The sequence below is a fragment of the Ammospiza caudacuta genome, chromosome 3 (genome assembly GCF_027887145.1).
Source record: "Ammospiza caudacuta isolate bAmmCau1 chromosome 3, bAmmCau1.pri, whole genome shotgun sequence".
Taxonomy (NCBI): domain Eukaryota; kingdom Metazoa; phylum Chordata; class Aves; order Passeriformes; family Passerellidae; genus Ammospiza; species Ammospiza caudacuta.
The window spans coordinates 100,265,951-100,283,935 of record NC_080595.1 but is presented as its reverse complement, the minus strand read 5'-3'; the positions used below and the strand labels follow the sequence as shown (position 1 = coordinate 100,283,935).

At 35.8% G+C, this 17,985-nt stretch overlaps 1 protein-coding gene across 1 annotated transcript in view; it reads right to left on the bottom strand.

Moving 5' to 3' along the window:
• Positions 1 to 817: 817 nt before the first annotated feature.
• The window catches only part of LMBRD1 (LMBR1 domain containing 1), a 63,279-nt gene continuing 46,111 nt past the window's right edge, over positions 818 to 17,985 (bottom strand). Inside the window, exons 13-16 of the mRNA XM_058801288.1 lie at positions 17,706 to 17,855; positions 12,566 to 12,641; positions 1,970 to 2,061; positions 818 to 1,809 (exon numbers count right to left, since the gene is read on the bottom strand). Coding sequence (XP_058657271.1) covers positions 1,690 to 1,809; positions 1,970 to 2,061; positions 12,566 to 12,641; positions 17,706 to 17,855 — 438 coding nt within the window. The 3' untranslated portion in view covers positions 818 to 1,689. The remainder of the gene's footprint in view (positions 1,810 to 1,969; positions 2,062 to 12,565; positions 12,642 to 17,705; positions 17,856 to 17,985) is intronic.

The following is a 17,985-nucleotide window of genomic DNA, read 5'->3' as shown; positions in this document are numbered from 1 at the left end:
TTATAACTAATTCCTTGCAAGCTTCTCCAGTTGTCATGTTTAAATAATATTCAGCTAATTCTAGTCAGACAGCTCAGACTGCCTAGTCAAATTTCAGTACCTACTCTCAGTGTTTGAATACATTTCTGTCCTTTCAAATGTCACATTGATAGCAAACAGACTGATTGACATCAGTTGAGCAGACCTGACTATGTATTTTCAGCTTATGAGCCACCTGCAACACCAGGAGATGGACTCCAGATCCATGTGGGTCCCTTCCAACTCTGATTATTCTGTGTGTGATTCTTCCACATTGCCACATCAACATTTATATTACTGGAGCAGTTGGCACACAGGGCTTGTTAAAAGATATCAGGTTTTGTTCTTCCTATAGTTCAAACATCGGTTCCTTGTGTTCCTGCATGACCTACAAAACTCACCCAAAATCTTCTCCAATAGTGAAACTAAATTAGAATTCAGAAGTTCTTGAGAGCCTGCTGTTCTGAAATACTGCAGAAATAGGCAGATTGTTCTTGAGATAACTTTAGTGTTTGCAAACATGAAAGCAGGACATAATATTGATAACTACCCTACATTCTAATAACTATTTAACAATTAGTCTTACAAAAAAAGACTAATAACCTTTCCATGTGCTTGCATAGACTGTAATGTCCCTCAGGTAGCATTAGAAGCTTAAAAGTCTGTCCTTGTAAACATTTTCTCTTTCAGGGTCCGTCAAAGGATATATGAAGATTTTTTTCATCCTTAGAAATATAGCTCAGTAACTATATAGCTAAAATAGGATTAATTTACAAAGACAACACAAATGACAAAAATATTTCTGAACTGTGTTTATATAAACATATTGGTTTGTAAACAAATTGACAACTTTTACTTTAAATATTGAAAGAACTTCAAACTAGACAATTTGCATTAAAGAGAAAAATAAGTTAAAAATTAATCACATCTTAATTATTCCATTGGTTATGACTAGATCAGGCACCTGGAAGTTTCAGAACTTAACCATACTAAAACAATGCATCAGTGCTGAATATTGTATTTTACACTATGATTTCCTTTGAGAGACCAAAAGCCACCTCATAGCTACCAGTGGATTTCCATGGTAACTCAGTGGAAATCACAGCATGAAAATTACTTATTTTTCACAGATTGGAAACTCACCATTTAAACAATATTTTTGGCATACTTTAATGGAAAGTCTCTTGTTAGCTCTAGTTTTATACAGAAGTTACAGCAAAATTAATGTAGAAGTTAAGTCCTTCTGAAAATGTAAACTTCATCCAAATCTTTCCTGCACTATTTGTACTGTTTTGCAGGATTTTAGTTGTATTTATGAATAAAAAAGTCCTACAAGTTAAGCATGAAAGTATTTAAGAAAACCTAAGTGAACAGAAAAGCATTGTGAATTATGAAATAGTTACAACAGTTCATCAAATTATACATCAGAAGGTTACATATATGTTTCATCATAAAACAATATTTTCTATATATCACTCCAAGTCAGCTTCAACATTTGTTCTCATTTAACAGTGATACTCAAAGTGATATTCAGGTTTTTTATCCCTTTAAGTGAGTACAGTCATTTCATTTATTTTTACAGGTGCAAAGATGCTTATCTGGATACAAGTTCCACATGGGCATGACTCTCAACGTAATTTTACATTTTTTCATCTTGAAGGTAAATGGCTGTCAATGGTAATAAACAGACAGTTCATCATCACTCATATCTGAATCATCATCATCTACTTCACCTTCAATGACTGATTTCTTGCCTTTGCAGCATGAAACAATTAATCCAATTAAAAAGACCTGCAAATTGAAAATAAAAAGTGTTACTGTTATTGAGTTCAGGGGCATATAAATGCAATATAAGTAAAACAAATTGTAGTGTAGTGATGCAAATGATGCAATGGCAATTACTGTAAATTACCCAACTCGATTCAGAGGTCTCCAAATTCCAAGTACTTACTGCAATGAATGCCCAGTTCCCAAAGTAATAGGCTGCACTGAAGAACCAAAATTTATGAAGGAAGAGGTACGTCCGAGTGACAATACACTGATCTAAATTGAAAGGAAATAGTACTGATTAACACAGACCAACAAAACCAGCTTAATACCATATAATAGAGTAATATTTTAGCAATATTTAACTCTGCAGAACAATTACACTCTATTACATCTAATTCACTCTCCTACCAAGGAGGAGGAGCATTTACCACCAAGAATGTACACCAAAAGGACACTTGTTACAGGATAGTGACCATGACAGGTTACACAAAGCTACAAGTTACATAGGTAACCCTATTACTACTCGGGACAATTTCCCATGCAGATGTGTCAATTATTAATTAGAATTGGTCCAAAAGGGAACTCACTTTCCATCTTATATAAATCACAGCCATACAAAGTGGGTTCTGGATTAAAACACACATTTTAGGACTTTGAAAAACTGTTCTGCTACCAGGATTACATAAGCTTTGTAAAAAATCAAATATCAATTAATTACATGTACACAAAAAAACTCCAACATGAACTGGGCCTTTTGCAACCCAGATAACAGAAGTCTTATTTGTACACAAGACCTGATTGTACTGGTTAAACCTTACTTCTCTAATAACAAGAATATTAAAGTAGGATTTTCTGATGCGGGTGTATCATCCTTCATTTCTAACTGGGAGGTTTTAAAATTAAGAATCAAATTTCCAAGGAATTTTCATGACACAGATAGAGAGAGTAAAGGCTTCTACAGGACACTGAACCTATGGCATTCAAGGGGTCATGCTAGAGGATGGCCAGCAGCACATACAAGCCAGTTCGTTCATCTCTCAAATGCAAGGAAGGGCATGCACTGAGTTCAGGCTAAGCTAAAATATCAATTCCTGGTTGGTCATCTTGTTTTTTTATACTGTGCTTACTATGCTTCAAACCCCACCTAAAGGTCATCTCAGAGCAGGAACTGGTGTGCAAACATGTTGAACACCAGAGAAAGTAAGCAACCCAGAAACTGCCTGTTTGTCCCTGAGTTCAGACCCCAGGTTGGGAAATATTCCTAAGGAGCAGCTGAAGTAAAGATTTCCTGCCTTCTAAAGCTCTGAGTGATACACTACTTTTATAATTACATAGCTCACTTCCCACAGCCATCTAAGGAAGAAATGCCAGTGAAGTGAAGATACTTCAGAATTAAAGATAATATTGTCAGTACCATCTGCAGCTCTCCAGCTGGTTGCTTGAATTAAAAAACAACTAAAAGATCTTCAGATGGCACTTCATAATAATTGGATTAAATAGATTATGATAAATATTTTGGAATAGTTTGACCTTGCGAGAATATTTCTGTGCAACATTACAAGAGACGATAACTAAATTTTAGCTATTGTTTCTGAACAACTGTTACTTAATAGGCTGACATGACATTTTTCATTAACTGATTCCTCCATATGACTCAATGTAGAATAAGTTATAATGAATAGCCTAAATTAAGATAGCTACTTACTATCCAGAATGATCAATGTGAGTATTAGATGTCTCTTGATCATGTGGAACAAAAGTGCACATGGAAAGCTACCAAGCCTCCACCAGATACTGTGGTTTTTTTTTTTTTTTTGCATTTTTAAAATGTCACCATTTAAAAAATATAGTATCTTCTATGTACATATGTAGTGCTGATCAAGGAACAAAGCTAAACAGCCAGGATTCAAGACAAAAGAATTTTAAAATGAAGAATGACAACTACAAATAGTCATTACTACTAGAAGAGTCAACTATTTTTTTGTTTTGAGTCCACTGATGAAGTTTTTCATTACAGTAAGAAATAGTTACATTTAATGTGCTATTTTCAAATTAAGGCTTCTTTCAGGAAGTGAATTAGCTAGCTTATGATGAATTACAATGATAATTCTGTTCAAAGCCAAATATTACAGTCTAAAACATGATTGTGTGCACAGAAAATTCAAATTGTGAGAACTTACTGCTGATGTCAGTCTTTTACACATCTCAAAACACAATAAGCTTTCACAAAAGTATGTAGTAGGAAATGGTTTCTTAGGGAAGAGTTAAAAATTGTTGTGAACAATGTAATTTATAAACATTGGCATTATGTGAAAGTCAATACTGTACACTTGTTTTACTTGTTTATTAATCAACTAGACAATGAAACAGATTATACCCTCTGTAAATCCATAGATCAAACTGGGGAGAAATAAAGAGCAGAGGTCCAACATACTAGATGGTCAGATTTAGGAAAGGGCTGTTTTCAAGCCCCTTGAAGCAGGTGTGTCTTACTGCTGTCTCTGCTGCCTAGTAGAGACTTAATGTATTAAATGAGATTCCTCCTAGAGCTGCATAACAGTACAACAGATGACAGAGCTGCACCAAGAAATAGTAGGAGAGGCAATCAGCATAGGCAAACATTGAAGCAGGCAGTCCCTCAGAAATTCAAAGCTGGATGGATGTGAGCAACCTGCACTCCTTGCCCCTTGCTGGGAGGCTGGACCAGACGACCTCTTAGGTCATCCTGTGTGTATTCAAAGTCATCACATGAAGGTAGATATTGAGACATCACAAATCTAAATAACAATGGTATTTTTGGATGGAGAACCCCAGAGTGAGAACGTTATCCAAAGACAGATGAAGTCCATGTCCCCAGATTCAAGCAGAACTCAGTTTTACTTAAAACACACTCAAAACTACTTCCAAAGGACGAGCTGCATCCTTACTGTGCTTGAACATCTAAGCACTGCAAAATTTCAGACCCTAGAAGCATTGAAGGCATAGCTTCAGGTATCCAAGAATACTTATTTCATACAGCCTTGCTTCCAAAAAATCCAAACCTTCCTGTCAATAAATCAAGCTTTTTGCAAATCATAGCAAAAAGGAGCTGCTCTTTGAAGGTTCTAGGTATGGCTTTGTATCACAGATGAAATTGCTGAGACAAAGCAAGCTTCAGGAGTCTCTACAGGAGGATATTAACAGGTATATTAAGAATTTCCCCATTTCGTACCTATCATCTCACAACCTAACATCTTGATTAATATTCATAGTCTTCAGGTCACTCCAGTAATTCGAAAGTCCACAGAAATTTATGGTAAAGACTACTCACATATCACTTCCTCATTTCTCTGGAAATAGATTCATGGAATGACAGCAACAGCTCTCCCAGCCACAAATACAGGATTTTTTTTCTTTTTTTGTTGGCTAAACAGCAAAAAATTATTACTACATTCTTAATTGCCCCTTTGTCATTAGTTTCTACAAGTGTTTTTTTTAATATACTATTTGAGCATATCCCCACTTATTCCATATTCTTCTCTGCTGTGATATATATGCCCACACACATATACACACAGAATTAATAGTAGCCTCATTCAGTTGCTGAGCCTGTGTTTGCACTTGGCAATCCAGCCCCTCCACTGTTGCTACTTCTCTGGTTTCACAAGCTAAAATTAATCACCTAAACAAAGCTTTCATAACTTTTGGGTTGTGGCATCCTATACCAGTTATCTTTCTCTCAGCTAACTTCTCCCAGAAACTGTTTAAATTTCAATTCATTGCTCATTCAGCTTTCACAATAATGCCAGTATTAAACAGCTTCTGCACCACTTGCTTCAAGGTTAACTTTGCAATAAAATTACACCTTTGATCCCTTATCAGACTGAAAAGCATATTGGAACACATACTACTCACATATAGCAGGGATTTGAAAATATTTCGCAACTGGTTGTAAGTAGCTACAATAAGTCCCCACTTAGGGATGTGAATCACTAAGCTTTGAACACTTCAAGCTGACAGCACTTTGAAGTACTACAGAGCACAACAGAAGCATGAGTATCAAATCACTCAGATGTTAAACAACAGTTTGCAGCTATCTAAAATCTTCTAAAATCTAGGTCTAACATACAAGCAAAAAAAGCTGCCTGCTGTTTCATCCCAGTTGTCTGGCTTTGGTGCAGCTTTTTCTTGCTCAGCTGGAAGTGGTAGTGAGATGGCACCTAAATGAGACCTGTAGAGACCAAAAGTCTAGCCAGATAAGCCTAGTCCAAAAAGCTCTTATTCGACAGAAGCTGCTCAGTAGGTCTGGAATCAAATCCTGACAAAGGAAAGTATTTAGCAGGCTAAGGAGGAGCCAGAAACCTGGAAACCAGGAACTAATAAGGAGCAGGAAAAAGCTATTTGGGACAAATTATTTAGAGAGCAAACTGTGTTTTTTCAGTGCTTCAAGCTACAGGTAAATTGTGTATGGTACTTCTCACGGTCTATCTGCAAATCAATCACAACCTCATATAAAACTAGACAGACAGAAAAAATGATGTAATCCATGTGAATCAGTCTGGTTTTATAACAAATAGATCTGATTTTGTAACAAAAGTTACAAGTCTGGATAACCAATAGCTATTTGGAGTTATTTTACAGTAAATGAACAACTGCAGCAGTCACAAAATTTCTTAATGATAATTACACATTATAAATGTTTACATTAAATGGCTCAAGAATTTTTAAGTCACATCAGTGCTATGGCAGGGCTTTACAGCATAAGGAGGCTTCCAGTAGGATCCTCCAAAATTCTGTGCTGAAAGAAGAAAAAAGTCACTAATCAAAGTAACTTAATGCTAAATAATAAAAATAATATCCTATTGAATGATCTGAGTGTCACATTTTTTCCCCAACAGTCAAATTTAAATGAAGTGACATGCAGGAACAGAATTTGCATTTATGTATGAATGAAGGATTTAGCTGTAGTAAGAAGGTTCTGCATCTTACGACCAAGCAGAAACAAACTTGATCCAAACATAGCAAGAGTTTTCACTGCTTCCCTCTATACATTCAGAGAGTCTGTCAGTCCTTTTTTGGCTGTTTTTGATTTGGAGTTCATCCTAGCACAGTTATGGCATTATAATGTTAAATTTCAGCCAGCTATAAGGTTTCTATTTCACTTTGGTTACAGAGGATCTGTGAGGGTGCTAAGATTTGCATGTATTAACAGACTAGGTGAAAAACATTTAATGAGATTTGAAGAGCTAAACCTGTTAATCTCATTTTGCATAAGTTTAAAAGATGGCTTGATTTTAATGTTTATTAAGTACCCTCAAGTGAGGAAAATACTAATGCTACAAGTCCATGTATAAAGTGAAAAGGTACAGCATTTGCCAAAAGCTAAATCTGAAGTCACTTTAATTCCAAAGAGATAATACCCAGTTTCTACAGGGAAGCAATAAACCATTGGATCAGCCTGCTGATGCAAAGAGTATTCTCAGTGCTTTTGTTGAAAGTAGAGATCCTTTGAAACGTTGTGTACAACTGAGGTTAATTACAAGCACTGGCCACATGGGTTTTAATACAAGCCATAATTGTTACTTCACACCTATGAACTGCCACCTTAAACTTCAAGTTCTTCAAGAAGCATTTTCTGAGTCTCCCTTGAAAACCTTATTTTAAAGTAACTAGAGGCAAACAACTCTTATTATAAAGATGTAGCCAGTGATAAACATCAAAGCCAATACTCTAGGGATGAACACAGATGGAAAACTCTACAAAGGAAGCAGCAATCAGCCTAACCTACTTATGTTCATTCTTCCCAAAACCTCCTCCTTTAGGAAAAATAATTGTTGGAATTGACATATTTAGACCTCCATGTCAGTGAACAACCTACTGCAAAAAGATATTTATAGCAGTCTTAGCTGTTCATATTGTTTACAGGTGCCAAAAAGGGCTTTCTGTGTTTAGATATGCAACACTGTGCTTATCTATATGGAGTTCTTATGGTAATAGAGGACTTAAAGTGTTAGGTTTAAGTAAAGATTCAGGATAAAGTACTAGGGAAGTCATTCACAAAGCAACAGGAAAATCTAAAGTAATCACTAAAATCCTACTTTATGTTAAGCATTCCGTAACTTTTCAAATTAATTAATTTAGAACGACAGTTTAGAAGTGATAACCTATAGTCATACAACTCTTCATACAAAATTACTAATACAATAATAATAGAGGCTTCTAAGAAACTTGTTTGTGGTTTCCCTCTGCACATCTGCATTTCTCTAGAAGAGAAACAGAATATGCTCCTGTTTTGCCATTTGTATTTGGGCCTCCTTTCCAGCTTGAGTAATGTCTATATCCAGTCAAAATATTCTATATTCAGGCAAAAATAAAAGCCTGAGTTCCTGAGCACTTTGACTTCTACCAATAAGTGTGTCTAAAAAGGCAACACAGATCAAGTAATTTCAAAGCCTAAGAAATGAGATTTTTTTTTTTTTCTCACTTCACATGTAGCTCCAAATCAGCTCGGGTCTATGAAAAAGGCCAAGCAGATAGACTGCACCCAGCATGTAACAGGCCTTGGGCAGGGCTCACTGCCTCAATGAAAGAAGAGAATCCAAGGGGGATTCAGAGCAAGTTATACATTTAAAGTGAGGGATGCTTAAAAACTAGATCTTTTAATCTAGAAAGAGGAAAATAGTGTTTGTCAGATCTCATAGTTCAGGCTTCCAGCTGAGTCATTGCTCATTTACATTAAATCCCATTAACCTGTTAAGGCAAACCTATACCAAGTTTTCAACACATTAATCCTGCTGCCAAGAGGTTTAATCAAATAATTGAACTTCTTTGCTTTACCTTATATTCAAGTGAATTGTGGACCCAGCATTTCAGCTGTCATTAGCCTTGAGAACAGTCATCAAATGATATTTTTGCCCGACTGTATTGAACATGGAAAACTAAAGCTTGTTTTGCCTGTAACAAATATAACTTAGAACAAAAATAATTTGCTGCCCCCGAAAGACTACTTAAAGAGCCTTTTAAGTTAACCAAAACACAAACTTGTTGTGCAAGATGATTAACTAAAAAAAGGTACTTGACTTAAAAGATGTACCCTGCTCTATTATTTTTTGTCTTTATTCTGTTTCATGTAGTTACACTATTATGGCCCTTATCTGAGTATAAAACAGATTTACCTCCTGCATATCAGGAGTAAATAGAGACAAGCTTTGCTGAATGAAAGCAGATAACAATGCTAAAGCATATATATAACTGTAAATACTCAAGAATGTGTTTTCTGTAAGATTGCATTTTAACTGCTTTGTGTTTCTCCAGGAAGTGAAATTGTCCTTTGGACCAAGCAAAACATTTGTTTGAAACAAATCTACAGGAAACACTGCCCAATACAGCCTGAAGTATTAGCTGTTACAACTTGATCAGGTCTCTTCTACCATCTCAGACAAAAACCAATAATTTACTTTGTAACAGTAAGTAGAGATCATATTTCCAACATCTGAGCGTTCAGTAAGACAGCAGATTGCTTTAAGCTTATCTATCAGCACAGCCATTAAAAGGTCATTGCTTGCTTTATGTTTAAGGAAAAACACCTGTTAGAATTAAATCAGGTAAAGTGGAACAAAATTGAGGAGACAAATGAATGTTTGCATGTAGTTATAGTTCACTGGTTTACACAAAACCCTAGTACCAAAGAAGGCAATTCAAACTGAAAGTACTTGACCAATCTTTCTTTATCTTAAAGTTATTGGCATCTATTTTTGCCCACATCTACTATCCTTAAAAATAAGAGAAATTGTATTTAAGTTTAGTTCCTACCTTTGAAATAAATCTGACTTGTCAAGATGCTCTGTCTGATCACAGAAAAGAGTAGCATCTACTTTTCACTAGTTTTGTTACCAGCTATTAAAAATTGCAGGTATTCCAAGGTAAGGATTATATCTTCAGTTTCTAAAACTGACTAGATTAAACAATCATTGAAGTGTTTTCACTGATGCAACTTTTTTAAAAAAGTTGATTGTTACAAAATAAACTTTTCTTTCAGTTATAAAAATACCTGAATGGCCTGAATGTATTACCTACAGTTAACACAACTCTACTTAAGCCTTTTGATCACATTGATATTCACATTTAAAAAATATCCACCCATTTTCTACTTATACCAGCTCAGCACAGAACAGCATATCAACATGTTCAGCTCTCTTCTATTAAGAAAGGAGACCATGACTCAGAGATAGCCACTGCAACAACATGATGACAAACCAAAGCCATCATTTACACAAACCAACTTCTGTTCAGTACATCAGAAGATTAGTTTTAAGCATCAGCATATTGTTTCCATTGATGAAAGTAAACTAAGAAAGAAAATCATGTAAAATATTACAAATGTTCAAAAAAATTCAAGTATGGGTGGAATTGAGCAAGTTTATTTAAATCTAACCCCAGTTTCTATAATTAAGCAAAGTCTGAAGAAATCAGACTACTTTAATTTCTCTCACAAAGGTCAAGACTAACAAGCTTATCAATGCCAGTGAGTATATTCTGCTTTCAGCAGATACGGGCCAAGTCAAGAAGCTGCTTACAAGAAACAAACATCTGTACAATTTGGACAAAAGTGATCTCATTTTGAAAGGCAACAAATTTGTTCTTCTAAATTTTGCCAGAGTTTCCCTATTTAATCACAAAAACAGGACAGCTTAAACATTAATTGAACAATTATATTTGTCAAAGTATCTAAATACTTGAAACTGCATTACATCTAAAAACAGCCATTAAAAAAAAAAGAATGTTTTAATTAAGGGAAAAAAACGGGAAAACATCCTGCTATGAACCACCAGGAACATGACTAACATATATATAAATTTGAAGATACACACAATAAATTGGAAGATTAATACAAGGGAATGCCTTGCAGAGGAGACCTGGCTTGACAGACTCAGAACAAAGAACTAATGGTCCAGTTACCTCTTCTAGAACAAAAATAAATTAAGTTCCATACTTTCCAATAACAAAAGTCGAGAAAAACTGAGTGGGTATTAAGAACTCCAAGAAGCAGTCAAAAAATCAGGTGTTACAGAATACTGATAATAAGAGGAGAACACAGTGCTACGGCACCTATTTACAATCAAACGGAGACGGGGCAGATCCAGACCAGTGACATGAGCCATTTATTCAGCACATCAGTCTCAGAACATTGTTAGGACAATGGAGACCGGATGTTAACAGCTTGCTGATCCACAGGAAATGCCAAGGGGGTGTGACATTACAGCATAGCATAAAACCATCTTGGCCTAGATTTCAGCTAATCACATATAGAGCAAAACACATTGACCAGAATTCTATCCAATCATATGAAACACACATAATGGTAGTTAAAACAAAGACTTGTTCATAAGAGACAAGGCACAGAGATCCATTCATACTAACCTTCTATAGATACACATTAAATAACCTTGTTGCAATCAATAAGGCCAGTTCTACAGAGGTCTATTGTGCTATTTGTCACATCCACTCTACTGCTCAGAAAACTTTTCGCTGTATTTGCAATGTTAAAACTTCTGCCTGAGGCCTGCCCTTTTTAACCATTCTCTCAAAACCCTTTAACTTTATGAATCCCAGGACAGCTATTTATCTTTTCTATTAAATAACCAACACTGTAAAGCATTTTCAGCTTTACATACAGATGACTTTCAGCTCCTCTGTATGAACAGCAATTGTATTATGAGTGCATAATACAATTGCTGTTCATACAGAGGAGCTGAAAGTTGGCCAGAGTAAGAACAATTGAAGGCTTGGGTTCAAAAAAGTCTGGACCATTCTGAAGGGTACAAATCTTATGCTGAGATCAGTGTTAGCAATCAACATGTTTGTGATCTTAAAGAGTACTATCAGTATTGCAATACCTTCTGCAATTCAAACTGAAAAAACCGTATATATGCAGAAGGAAAGGAAGTGTAAAGGAACACTGCAAAAAATAAAACCAGCATGATTTCAATTAGCTTGGTTTTTTAATAAAACCAGGCTAGAAGTCACTCACAACCTTACTCAAGTTCCACAGAGGAATAAGCACTAAATAAAATGTTACTAGTCTCAAAAAATAAAAATCAGCCACTAAGGTCTGCATAGATAGAAAGTCAAGGAACACTCCAGCACTATCCAGCTGCTTGCTAGTCATTACTTAACTCCAGAACAACCATAATACATCTTCTGCCCAAGTAACAGTCAAAAAGGGGGCATTTAGTAATACAGCTGAGAAAATTTATCATTCCCTATTATCCCCAGCATACCTCTAAGAGAATTAGAGAAAAATAGTCTAAGATTTCTAATTCTACTGCTATTGTTGCTCATGGAAGAGCCCACATTTACATCTCATTAAAAATTATGTAGTTCTCTTATCTGTAAGTTTCCACTGAGAATCTCAAGTTCCACTGAGAAGCTCAGACCTTTGTTTTCCTGAGTACCTTGAGAGACCAAATAGAATACTTGTCTGCATGTTTGTATGATAAACAGACTCAGTGAAGTGCACTTTCAATGCTAAGCTATTCACCAGCTGGGATTTATTTTTAAGATCTTCTACATACACATTAAAGCAAATGTGAGATTTTAAATTTAACTGGAATGCTTTGTTACCCATGGTTTCTACTAAAAATAGTCATTCCTTCAAATGAATAAAGTAAGCTTTAACTTAACTATACATCAAAGCTTCATGTTAGGCAAATGAAAGCCATCAAGACAGATTAAGCTGCTTATTACAGCTGAGCATGTACCTATCACAATAGAAATAAAAGCAACTAATTTATCTTACCTTCAGGTGCATCTGCATCACAGTCTTTAGACACAAGTGTCACATTCCTTGGCTGACCATCAATTGTCTTATTACTCTGCATTGTAAATATGGAAAATTAGTACATTAGTCTTCACGAAGTGGTCTTCCATAGACAATGATAACGCAGAAACCAAATATATTTTCCAGTGAATTAATTTAAAAAAACCCTAAGTCTTGTAGACTAATCAAAAGTATTATTTTTGAACAGCATAAGCACAGTAAGCTGTGAGCAGTAAAACAAGAACATTTTTAAGTATGACTTCATTAACAAAACAATTAATAGCTTGTGTTCTTTTTGAAGACTTGTAAAAAATATACTTGAGGTCTGAAAAGAAACCTTTTAACTGTGCATAAAATTAATCGGAAAATCAACTTTGGCGATGAAGACATCACAGAATTGTTAGAAATGATAGTGATAATGAATACAGTTTACTTCTGGTCTAAAAGGCAGATGGTAGCATGCAACATACTTGGACTGCCCGAGTGGAAGAAGAAAAATTATGCTTGAGTGAACTATTGAAAACCCAAATGTACCTGCTTAAATGTCCCAAATCTTTGGAAAACTGACCCTTTCAGGGAACATGAACTCTGTGTTCCACATTTTTGAACAATCAGTGAATAATTTTAGCAGAGTGCAATGTAAATCCTTTGCTCTACAATGATTTTTTATACCTTGATTCACTTTAAAGGGTCATATACCTACTTGTACTTCCTTGCACCCTCATGATTTCCCAAACAGAAAATCCTCTAAAGAAAGCAGTAAGACTCAACACCTTTTCTTCAGACTGAAAGAAGTTCCTTAAAACATATCAGCAATCAGTACAAGCTGGCACATAAAACTAAGCTCTAACTTCTCTGAGGAAGTCTATCAATATTAAGCAAATTCAGCTTTCACTTTGAACAGTCAAGAGAAACAACTCGGTGTCTGTACAAAAAAGTAGCAATTTGTACATGCAGCTAATTTTGTTTCATGCAAGGCCATGAAAGTGGGGAGACTGCCATAAAAAATGGATCTAAATTGAATATGACTCAGTCACAGGGATCGGGAACACAAGAGAACGTGTAGACAAACAACAGGGTAAGAACAGAACACATGAAATTTCCATCATTAAGTGTGCATTTAGCAGTTTCCCATCTCCAGAATGTATTCCAGCTGACTGTCACTATTCCAGCTTACACTGCTGTCACAGCCAGCACTTCTTTCAGAAGAACAGTATCATATCTTGTAAAATTCCATGGACACACCAAAAGCACAAAACAACCAAAACATAGCCATTTCAAAGTTTTGCCTTCCTTATCCTCATTCACTTTACCATATTAACAGAACTTTAAATACAGCAATAGCTAGACCTATGGACTTTTTTAGACAACATCTATGCCTTTTTTCAGGTCTTATATCACTATCATCCATGAACACTCCCATAAGTTCAGACATTTTTAGTATAAGTATTGCCAGAGGAAAACTTTAGTGGTCAGTTATCCCATCTACTCCAAAGCAGAAAGCAGGATGCATCAAGGCCAAGCATGAGACAAAAACTAAGGACAATAACTCAGTATGTGCTTCAAGGGCTGACACATTTTGGACACCTCAGAAAATAGCAAGCTATTATATAAAGGGTTTGCATACAGCCTGTTACACCTACATGATTAGTTTCTGCTTATGTTAAGAACTTGAAAAGATCTGTTTCCATACTTAGCCATCCAAGGCATGATACTTCTGGATTCCTGCTGCTGACAATGGAGAGACTGAGTCCTGCAATTTAGCTCCACTCCTCCAAATTATCTATGTGATGACTGAAGAAAGAAAGTGATCATTGCTATTCTGGAAAAGTATCCACGTTGCTTATGGCAAGTACTGGCTTTTAAATTCCTGTCTGGGTCAATCAAGTCTTAAAAGGTCCACTGGCTACAAATATCAGCAAGCAGTGGTCTGTCTTTCAGACAAAGGCAAGTAACCCTTGGCCTTATTGAATAGAAATAGGAATAATACCTCAAGTATTTCCGGCTAGAAAGCTAAGGAGGTAACCTAGAAGTGGATACAATTCTTTCTTTGTGAAAGGTTATAAAGAGTCATTGCTGATTAACAGTTAAGACAAATTGCTTCAAGAGGTGAAACTAAGCTATTCTTGGTGTCTGAAGAGCTATGAAAGTTGAACAAATTCCTGCAGAGGAATTCAGTTGGTATGGGCACAACATCCAGAAGAAATTTTCAAAAGTTTCCTACAGACACCAGAGCTGAAGACACTTTTGATGAATTGGGGTCACATGCTTTGAACACACCAGTGCTCAGAGTTAATAAAGCAAGTAGCCCAGGTCTATTTAATGATAATTGCCTCACAAAAGCTCCACTTTCACATATATATATATATATATTCAGTTAAAAGGAAAGTTACCAGCACTTCCAAATTAAAAATTAAAAGCTTTTGCCAAGAGAAACAGTCTCTAAAGGAAACAGTCCAAGATTCAAACAGGAACCTAACCTATCCTACGCATTACTATGGATTGTGATAACAACCTAGCTTTACACATCACTAGATTTGGAATTACTGTAGAGCAAAGCAGAGGGGGGAAGTGCTCCTTTCACACAGTCTATGAGCCACCAGACTGTCATACACATGTTTGTCAGCCCATCCATCCACTAAGCTTTCCTGGAATAATGCTCATTTATTGCTTTGTTCTTACACACTGTTGGTTACCAGTGGTGAATTCTAAAGGATGAAATCAACTGTAGTGCGAGAGCACAATGAAAACCTGGACTGTCAAAGTGAGCTGGTGCATCGGGTTCTATGGTTCTCATCATCAGGAAGCCTGCTATGCCTAGTTCACATGCCCTGCTTCTGGTTGTGTTCCTGGACATTCCTAAATCCATAATCACCAATTCAATAACTCTTAAGAACCTCTTCATTACTACCTCCACAGAAAAATACCTTGCTTCTCTTCATTCCCAGACTCCATCTCTCCCCACTTCAAAATCTCACAATTTAACATCCAAGTTTCCAAGGTAGTCAGACACAGAAAATGTTTCTGATACATTCTGAAATACTCTTGGAGAGGATGTTTTCAGAAAACCTTGTATCTATCTGGTATGCCAGAGAAGCCCAGGTGTAATTTACCAGCACATTCTTTATGTCTCAGGTTATTTTAACAATAAACCCAGTTTCTACTCAGATTATGTACTTAAAACACAGCTCTTTGAAATGAGACATAACCTGAATACTCAGGATGGCTACCTTGACCAGAACATTTTGTAATCCTTTAAACAGAAAGTTACAGCTCTTCTCAACCATTGCAGCTAATCCTTCTTGCAGTGCTGATCAGGATTATATTGCAATAGCTGCAAGAATGACAAGAGCCTGTCTACTGATGTGCTCTATTCTCTTGACCTTTTTTCCTCAGAAATTATGTATTTTTCTGCAGATACCTCTTGTCATAAACAGCTAACATGCAAGTGTTTAAATCTCAATCCTTCTGCCTCCTGTAATATACAAACATTTTATTTTATTCATAAAGCAAAACAAACTGCAAGCTAACTGCCTTTATTATTTTCTCTTCAAATCTTCCATGCTATCTACAAACTTTATGATAAAGCTCTGTGTAAACACACCTAAACTGACTTTCATCTTAGTTTCATGCTACTACTACCCTAATTTAGACAAGTTGAGCCAATGCACACCTAAGCATGTTTATTTTGTGTTAGGTATATTTAGCATAAAATCTAATAAAATGAATTATGTTTCCTAAACACCAAATATTCACATTCGCTACAGTGATTCTATTACTGTGCTTGGATTGGTATCAGGATGACCAATTGCCCATTACCAGAGAATTCAAATGTAAAGACAGCAGTGAGTAGCATTTACTGAGACCTCCACTTCCTGCAGTGACAATCCTACCACACCAACACATTAAGTTGAGCAAGTTCCTCTTCTCTAGCCTATTTAACACTGTTCCAATTTCAATTTCTCTTGTAATCCTTTTGCCCCAAGAATTCTGTATCCACTGTTTAAACTAAGAGAATTGATAGTAATAAAGTACAAAAACTACTAATTTGTGGCAGCTGAAGGATGTCAGCAGGTGCTTGGTGTGTAAAGCAGGTGTGTTGTCCTCCCACAGGAACACCCTCCCAGAGAATTACAGAAATATTCCAAAAGCTCAAAGCAGCATCCAATCACTTCAATCTCATTTAAATCTTTTCTTTTGACCACTCCAGCTCAACTGTTTTGTCTTTGTGACACTTAAACATCAAACAGCACACCAAGGGATCTTGACTTCATTGTGTCTGAATAAGCAACCAGTTCATAACCTGGTTATTTGTCTACATTGGCAATATCAGATCTAATGAACTCTACCCCTGTAAGATACCAGACCTTAATAAACAGCCATCCATGAAACCTCTCAAGATGCTTCTGATATGCAACTTTGAACTTCCCCATAAATATGCAGGCTGCCACTCAAACTAAGACGTAATACAATAATTTAATTCTTCAGGTACAGAAGATGAAATACTTAAATCAAAACCTTGAAATACACAAAAGTACAATAACTAAGTCAGAGGTTTAAATTTTAATTGCTTAATTCTGTAGAATTTTTTACAGTGCAAGAACTGCTTGGAGTTTCATTAAGGTGGACAGTCCAAAGTGCCTGAAATGTGATGAATGTGCACACACTTAGCTCCACTCAGTTTATTATTTTCTACTGTACCAATTCTATTCTACTGTCATGATAAAAAATCATCAACCGTGGAACAGTATTGATTTCATTCTGTACACAGCTTTACACATTCAAAATAATCATCCCTGCAGTCACTCAGCAACCTAAGCAGACCAGCACAAGATCTAGTGGAAGTTATCAACTGTCTTATCAGAAGGAGTAAAACAAACCTCAGTTTCACACTAAGTCTTGAGATGACTAAGTCACAATTTCTTGGGAAATTAAGCTGTGTCATATATAGTGCAATCAGTTTCTGGCTTGTGTATTACCAAGAGCCCTTCTAGTATTTAAGAAAATGCCTACCAAAATCTCTTTGAAAATTGAAAATGCATCTGACTTTCAGAGTTTCTGTAAACAGTACATTCTTAATACACAAAATAAAAGTTAAACAAAAAAAAAGGCATCTCACCTGTACCAGGTATTTCTGGCTTCCATACATTACATACTGTGGGGCAAGACTGTAAATCATGTAACTTGTATGAAGAACTATCAACAGAAGTATCATACAGAGAAACAAGAGTGCTTGAGGTCGAGTTTTTCCTCGTCTGATTTTATAAAGCTAAAATCAGAAAAACAAATGTTAATACAATGAAATAGCTTTTTTTTTCTGAAGGCATTCAGAAAGCTCTTTAGTTCAAATAAGTTTTAAATCTACTGCCAGAAGTGGGAGGTTGCTAAAATTATCTTCT